The 8,169-nt window shown below is 44.4% G+C and overlaps 1 protein-coding gene across 2 annotated transcripts in view; it reads right to left on the bottom strand.

Annotated features, from left to right (window-relative positions):
• Nucleotides 1-8,169, bottom strand: part of LOC111151383 (adaptor related protein complex 2 beta 1 subunit) — a 129,835-nt gene that overhangs the window by 6,720 nt on the left and 114,946 nt on the right. For both annotated transcript variants that reach the window (XM_022509370.1, XM_022509371.1), the window contains one exon: nt 3,107-3,261. In XM_022509370.1, coding sequence (XP_022365078.1) covers nt 3,107-3,261 — 155 coding nt within the window. The remainder of the gene's footprint in view (nt 1-3,106; nt 3,262-8,169) is intronic.

Below are 8,169 nucleotides of genomic sequence, written 5' to 3'. Positions count from 1 at the left end.
CCACATCAGGCTCCTTGCTCAGCAGGGAGCCTGCTTCTCCCTCTGCCTCTGCCTGCCACTTTGCCTGTGCTCGCTCGCTCTCTCTCTGACAAATAAATAAATAAAATCTTTAAGAAAAACAAAAAAAAAAAGAGTATGGTGCTAAATGGGGAAAAAAAAAATCTCAAAAAAGATTCCATACTGTAAGAATTTAACTTTATATAGCATTCGTAAAATGACAAAAGTATAGTAATAGAGAAAACATCAGTGGTTGCCAGGGCTGAGGGCTGGGTGAGAGCCTATAAATGGAGAGGGGGAAGAAGGAATGTCCGTGGTGCTGGAACGGCTCTATGTCCTGCCAGTGGTGGTGGTTATCTAAGTCTACACACGTATGATAAGATTGCACAGTGCTGTACGCTCCCCGACCGCCACCATCAGCAACAACAAATAGTAATGTAGGACTTGGAAATATCTGAGTAGGGTCTATAGTTTAGCTAATACTGTTGTACCAACATCAATCCCCTGTTTGAAAATGTACTATGGGGGTGCTTGGCTGGCTCAGCTGGTACAGCATGCAGCGCTCGATCTCCAGGTCGTGAGTTAGAGCCCCATGTTGGGCATGCAGCCTGCTTAAAAAATAGAAGAAAAAAGAAAATGTACTACGGGTGTGTAAGATGTTATCAATGGGGAAAACTGAGTGAAAGATACATGGGAACTTGGAACCATTTAAAAATTTTTTTTGCGGGTCTCCTATTATTTCAAAATAAAAAGTTAAAAATTTTATTTTATTTTATTTTTTTTTAAAGATTTTATTTATTTGTCAGAGAGAGAGAGAGAGCACGAGCGAGCACAGGCAGACAGAATGGCAGGCAGAGGCAGAGGGAGAAGCAGGCTCCCCACAGAACAAGGAGCCCGATGCGGGACTCGATCCCAGGACGCTGGGATCATGACCTGAGCTGAAGGCAGCTGCTTAACCAACTGAGCCACCCAGGCGTCCCAAAAAGTTAAAAATTTTAAACAGGCATGGCTTGTTAAGCATCTGCCTTCGGGTCAGGTTATGACCCCGGGTTCTGGGATGAAGTCCCGCATCGGGCTCCCTGCTCGGCAGGAAGCCTGCTTCTCCCTCTCCCACTGCCCCTGCTAGTGTTCCCTCTCTCACTGTGTCTTTCCTCTGTCAAATAGATAAATAAAATCTTTAAAAGAAAAAAAAATTTAACGAAATTATATTTAAGACAGTGACATTAAGAGGTCCTTCTCAAAATTCTCATTATCCTTACAATGAATACCATAGGAAAGGTCAAGAGATAGCCTGAATTCTAAGCACAACACACCTACCAACAAACTACATGATCTTGAACAAGTTGCTAATCATTCCTTTTTTTAATTTTAATTTTTAATTATTTATTTATTTTTAAAAGATTGTATTTATTTGACACAGAGAGATCACAAGTAGACAGAGAGGCAGGCAGAGAGAGAGAGGGAGAAGTAGGCTCCCTGCTGAGCAGAGAGCCGGAGGCGGGGCTCGATCCCAGGACCCTGAAATTATGACCTGAGCCGAAGGCAGAAGCTTAACCCACTGAGCCACCCAGGTGCCCACCCCCCTTTTTTTAAAGAGAGCAGGAGAGAGGGTGGTTAGAGGGAGAGGGAGAGAATCTTAAGTAGACTCCAAGCCCAGCAGCATGGAGCCAAACATGGAGCTTGATCTCAAAAGCCTGAGATCATAACATGAGCTGAAAGTAAGAGTCAGATGCCTGAACTAACTGAGCCACCCGGGTGCTCCAAGTCGTTAATCATTCTCAACTTTGGTTTCCTCATCTGCAAACTAGGAGTAATCATGCTTCTTTAACTTAGCTGAGATGAAAGACTGTATACAATAAAATGGATGATAAAACACACACACACACACACACACACACACACACACACTATCTCTCTCTCTCTCTCTCTCTCTCTCTGAGCACATTTCTAAGGAAGAAAATGGGAGTTATTTTACAAAACCTTGATTTTATAGTAAAGACCTGCCCTTCCAAGAACAGCACAGAAGGGCTTTTTCCTTTCTTAGGGAATTCAAAGTAAATGATGGGGATTTTCTTTCCAAAAAAGACAAGATTGCTGGAGGACAGGGTGGGTGGGAGGAGTGTCTACTTCATGGAGGAAGCCTGAAGTTCCCCACTCACAAAAATCTAGCCTGACAGGACCAAGCACGTGTGCGCACACATGCACACACACACACACACACTTTCCCAGCTACTTCAAGGGAGGGAACTAGTGGGGAAAACACCAAGAATTCTCAGTTCTGGGTGGTACTATTCCCTTGATGAATGCTAATGAAAACAGACTTGGCTGTTAAAATTAAGGAATGCGGTCACAGGCTTTTCTTAGCTAAATGGCTAACATGCCCCCTTAGTCTCCTGTTCAGCCATTCAATACTGAACGGTATTCTCTTCTGTCCCTTCCTTCAAAACAGCCTACAGAAGCTTCAAAGATAACCAAAGAAGAAGATATTGTCCCGCCTCAAGGGCTTTTGTTTTACAACAGGCAATGACAGGCAGCATCCTACTGGGATATCACACTTCACAACAGCAAACACATGTCCGACGCCTGCAGTGTAGTCTTTGTTCAAGGCAATCGTTCCGGCTCTAAAAATATTGCCAGATTTAAATTTTGGTCCAGTATGGTCCTAAAGGAGTTTTCCCAACTATAGTCCCCTTGCCGTCTTCCAAAGGTGTGCCCCAGTTTTGCCTCACCTTTCTCAGCAGGGTCTTTGGGGCATACAATGCGGCTAAAAAAAAAGTTCATGTGTCTAGGGCTCTGACAGCCTTAGATCATGAACTCTAAAGCAGGAAAGAAGGCCTTCTGGAAATGAGCTATGGAGACAGCCCTCTGAGCAGCTTGTTAGAGCACCATATGCACAGAAATGCTAGGTGAGTACTGCGAGTCACTCAGCAAACACCAGGCGAAGTTTGCAGCACTCCTTAGAGAAGGTCACCGGGGACTTCTTTATTAACTGCTTGTTTTGGCTATCTGGGGTCTGAAGCACCTCTTCCAGGTCTTTCCACCAGGCTAGAAAAAATGAAAGGGGTCTGACCTCCCTCCTCGAACCCATCTACCTCAAGAAAGGACTTACCGTATAATTTGGGTTTCCTGGCTGGATACGTAGCTCAGCCAAAATCCAAATACCATTAGTGAGCTTCAGGGATTGGTACAGCATGTCCTGCCCTTCCACATTCCTCTTGGCAATAGTATAAACATTGTTGTTTTGCAATTTGCTGGAAACAGTGTCTAGAAACAGAGATTAAAAATTCCACACCTTCAGTTAAAATATCAAACAAATGTGCTTTCCTGACATCCGTATGAGCCACGTGCACACAGTCTCCCGAGACGTGCCGTCATGTAGGCGCACGCGCACATTTCAGACAGCCCTGCTCCCACAACAGCACAGGGTGAGGAAGAGGCTCTTGAGGTGCCTAACAGATTCCAGGACAGAAAACAGAGGAAGGTGCAACTAGACACGAGTATAAACGTTACCTGTGGAGATTATGGTGGGTCAGCAGAGTGGGTAATCTTAAACTAGGCACTAGACAGATAAAAATGCTCCGAAGGGGACAAAGACAGCAATGGGTGTATGTGTGGTGCCACAGGGACTGGTGTGTAGGTGTTCGTTTCCAGAACCCCGATCCCAGAGCTACAGGGATACACAGAGTGGTGCTCAAATCCACACTCACTCCCCAAGTCGCTGCTACTTCACCGTGAGCCACTCTGGCCTCAACTGCCAGGATCAGAAAAGGGCACAGAGTGGCAGAAATCCTGCAAGTCAAATTTATTAACCTGGATGCTTAAGAATTTTTTTTTTTTAAGCAGGTAAATCATTTTTTAAGCCTGTAGGGAATATCATGCCTCCAAATGAATAAAGAAAAAGTCTCAACCAAAGATGACTGCCACCAAGCTCTATATACCCTGAGCTGGGGCTGCTAGTCACAGCAGAAGCCTTTGGAGTCACCAACCCAGGGTGACAACAGGTTGGTGTTTGGGGTCCTCCTTGTGACTACCACATCAAAGAGACATGAAAGTCTAGAATGAAAGGTCATTTCACTCTCCTTGCTCTCTCACTGCTAAGAGGAGAGATGCCAAAGCATCAGAGAAAGAAATGTAGAGAATAGAGATGGCAAACACTGCTTCTTTTTTGATAGCTTAGAATGTTCATTTCTGATGAGAATTCTAAATTTCTCATGCTGACTTCAGTAATTCTCCACATAAAAATCCGTCCTATTCTGGTGCGCTCTCTGGGAAAAGGATGCAGTGATGGCTGGCCTCAATGCTCTCCAAGAGCAGCAGCTCTCTGAGCACAGGGATCCTGGAGTTTCTCATCACTGTGCTTCCCCTGGGTACCAGGGACACAATGGGCACTTGCCACTGATAACTGTGAAGAAGCCTCGGACTCCAGGGTTGGAGATGCCAAGATCGATGTACTGCCACAGGCACTGGAAGCCACCTGCAGTTCTTGCTCTCGTGTCTTTTTCCCACATTCAAACCAACGACAGCTCGGGGAGGAGGCACGAGGGCCCAGTCACTAAACACCTGTACCACATTTACTTGTGACTTGACTCTTGGCCTTTTTCCTCCAAGGTTTTCACCAACACCAAGCAGAACAGCTATAGCTTAAGAACCAGCTATCTTTGAGGAGCTAAAAAGTCCACCTCAGGGTCGTTATATGCAATACTGTTGGAGGAGGGGGCCTCCATGTGCTTTTTAATCACCTTCTCAGGGGTCAGGCAGTTCTGCCACCTTGGTTCCCATAATGAAGGGCTCTTGCCACTTAGACTGAGTTGCTAGGCAACACCACCAGCTGGAGTTTGGTGAATGCGTTTTGATAGGACTGTCTTGTTTTAAGCCATGGGGGCTTGTTTTAAGTTGTAAAAGCCACTCCTAAATTTCAAGGCTCTTGCCCATTTCCGAAGAAACAGGACACACACAGGAGCCTTTCTTTACCAAAGAGCTGCCTTGTTGCACAGGCGTAGACACATTCTAGACCGTGTGTATAGTAAAGCCCAGGTTCCTACAGACTTCTCATCATTTCACCAGTTATGGAAGAGAGGATAGGCTAAGAAATGGAAGCACACAAACACATTCAGCCTTCCAAAATTAGAAAACAGGTTAAATAGTCAGGGAGAATAAACAAGTTGAATGAAGGTAAACTTTAATACATTTAGGAAATATTCTGGCCAGAGACCTGGCTCTGCTCCTACTGAATGGCTATATACGATTTCTACCAGAAGACTAAATGAAGGAAGGGCTCTAGAACTAAGTATGTGTGAGTCAACTTTATAAATCTTAGACATCAGGTTTGAGCTTGAGGATGGAGAAATGAAAGAGTAGTCAGACTATGCTAAATGTTCTTGTTAAGAATAATGATGGGAACCAGATGTAAGGAGGCTTCCTAGCCATGCTGGATACACTTTTTTTTAAAGTTTATTTACTTATTTATTTTTAGTAATCTCTGCATCCAATGTGGGGACTGAACTCTCGACCCTGAGATGAAGAATCACATGTCCTTCTGACTGAGACAGCCAAGGGCCTCTTGACTGGGATACACTTCTTGACAAGATATAGTTTTTCCCAGGAGTTCAGGGAAATCATATGTAATCTCACCACTGTTGTGAGAATCTGAGAATGAGAAGGAAATGTAAAGACATGGAGATGTGCCCCAAAGGAGAGAGTAAGAAAAGATGTCAAATAGGTTTATATTTGCTTCCAGATGTGATTTCTTCCGGTTCATTTGTCTTCTTTCCCAAAGCTGGATCTTTGAGTTTGGTGCCTAAACTCTGAGGAGGTGTGGATGTGATCTTCATCTTCCTACTTTAGCTAAGGTCACACTTTTTCCAGAAGCAACAGGAGGGAGGATGGTACTCGTATTAGAGAATGGAAAGGGGATATTTGCACTTGGGGCCAACCAAGTCCAAAACTACCATGACTGTTAAAAACAACACTATTTACTGCTTGAGCAACCAAACTATATTTATATTCTGGCCAGCGAAGCATTTCATTTATGAAATCTTCCACAGGATAGGATTAAAGCAAAACAGAGAAACAGAACTCACCCCTACCTAAGTCCCCACACTAGAAGAAAGATCTGTCCCTTACCATAGTGCCTAATTAGTGCTTATAGACACAATATGCCCTGGAGTTTTTTAGAATAAACAATTAAAAAAAAAAAAGAACAGGTTTGTAGACTGCTTGCCAGAAAGATTCCTTTGTAGAGCTGCAACTAGTTCTTGTGCAGTTAAGATAGTGGTCCCAGACATATGCTAACCCCAAATGTAGCTATCATGGTAGGCTGCAAAACAGATTCATGCAGAACTCAACACCAATAGAGATGACAAGGCTAGGAAGCAGGGCGGCCCATTCGTTAGTGCCTTCAAGATTTAAAATTTTCTAGTATTTACACAACTAGTGGTCCCACAAGTACCCCATATCATACATACCTTTCTATTCAGATCTGATTAATTATTAAGGCTTGGAAAGAGGGTTTCTTGTTTCTTCTCTAGAAAGAAATCGAAGAGCAAAAGTAAAGGCAGAAGGCTAGGTTGGTAAAGTCCTTAAAGCCTGTGACTTCGTACAGCCCCCCAAGTGTTAGTTCCATCTGTCAAATGTCTACTCTGGCACAGAAAAGCTATTTAAAGTGTTGGTGCTACTGTGATTAGGGCAGATCAGCTGGAAAGGATGGTATTTTTAGCTCCCAGCTAGACCCAGGGTGTTGAATCAGAAGGCACTAAACCTGGAAACGTACTGTTAATAGAGCCCTCAGGACTGGAAGGAAATATAAAGGCCAGGCCACTCCAGACCTTGGGATGGATGCAGAGGAAAAGCTAGAAAGATCAGTTGCAGGAAGTGGTCCTGTAAGATTAGCCGTGACTTTGTGTGGGAAAATGATGGCTTTGGGCTCCCAGAGAAAACAAAAATGGCCTTTCTACTCCATGTACGGTGTGGCCATAAAGTGGTGTGTCACTGAGAAACGGATTTGCTGGTATTTGGAGCACCCAAGGCAGTGTGAGGCACTGGCAGGAAGCCAAGGCAGAGCTGATCAAAACTGAGTTTGCTCTAAGAAACTGTGCCAGGCTACAGCAGAGGACACAGCCCCACTGGGAGAAAGGCCAGACACCTCCTCTTTGGCAGGATCATAAATGTACACCGAGGTGCCACAAGGGTTCAGAACTCCAATCTGGAAGGTGGGGGATCTTTTCTATTATTTTGGCAGGCCAGACTAAAACCGTCAAACCTCAGTCATCCAAGCTTTTTTTTTTTTCTTTTTGAAAAAGCATTTCCCTTTCAGACTGGACATCTGAAACCAAATCTTCTTTCCAATTGTCCTGTGCCTTTTTTTTGTTCTTTGTAGGCCAGTGTTTTCCAGATCATGCTCAAGGGAACATTGGTGTTGGGGCAGCTGGCTGGCTCAGTCAGTGAAGTGTGTGACTCTTGATCTCGGGGTTGTGAGTCTGAGCCCCACATTGGGTGCAGATTACTTAAAAAGAAAACCTTTAAAAAAAAAAAAAAGGAACACTGGTGTTCTACAAGATATTAAAAATAAGCATTTTGTGGTTTTAAATTCCACGGTCCATAAGCTTAGTTCACAATGAGTTAAACAGATTTCCTCAAGGGCGGACTCCTCAGCTTTCGTGTGTGCTCACCTGCAAAGGCAACTTCCAGCAGAAGCCCGTCACACGCTGCCTTTCTCAGCTGCCACTGACACAAACCCCCTTCTATTCTTTGGGAGAGAAGTGTTCCCAGGAGAGCAATACATGAAACACTGCCATAGGACCAGCTACCACAGGAGTGACCATAATGAAGGGTCTCTTCCAAACCGGGTACGGCAGCTGCCTTTCTAACAGGACCCCCTCTGGTTCTCACTGGGAGCCACTTTGGATCTGCATCTGACAGCTTCCTGCAGCACAGCTTTTGACCTCGGAAGGCTACCCAAGCTCCTCCACTCATGACATGAGGTTTGTGGTAACTGACCATGAGCCTCAGAGAGGGCAGATAACACTGTCACCTACCTAGAATACGGCAACAAAAGCAGCTCAGTTTGAGTATGATTTTTTAGTGAAAATGCAGCAAAAATGTAGGTTTTTTTAATAAACATACATACACAACCAGTCGGGGTGAGAAACCTAGACCAAGAAATGTTAGGAAGAA

Source organism: Enhydra lutris, unplaced genomic scaffold (assembly GCF_002288905.1).
Source record: "Enhydra lutris kenyoni isolate GAN:26980312 unplaced genomic scaffold, ASM228890v2 scaffoldscaffold26, whole genome shotgun sequence".
Classification (NCBI taxonomy): domain Eukaryota; kingdom Metazoa; phylum Chordata; class Mammalia; order Carnivora; family Mustelidae; genus Enhydra; species Enhydra lutris.
Note: the sequence above shows the minus strand (reverse complement) of the source record. Positions and strands in the feature narration are given on the sequence as shown.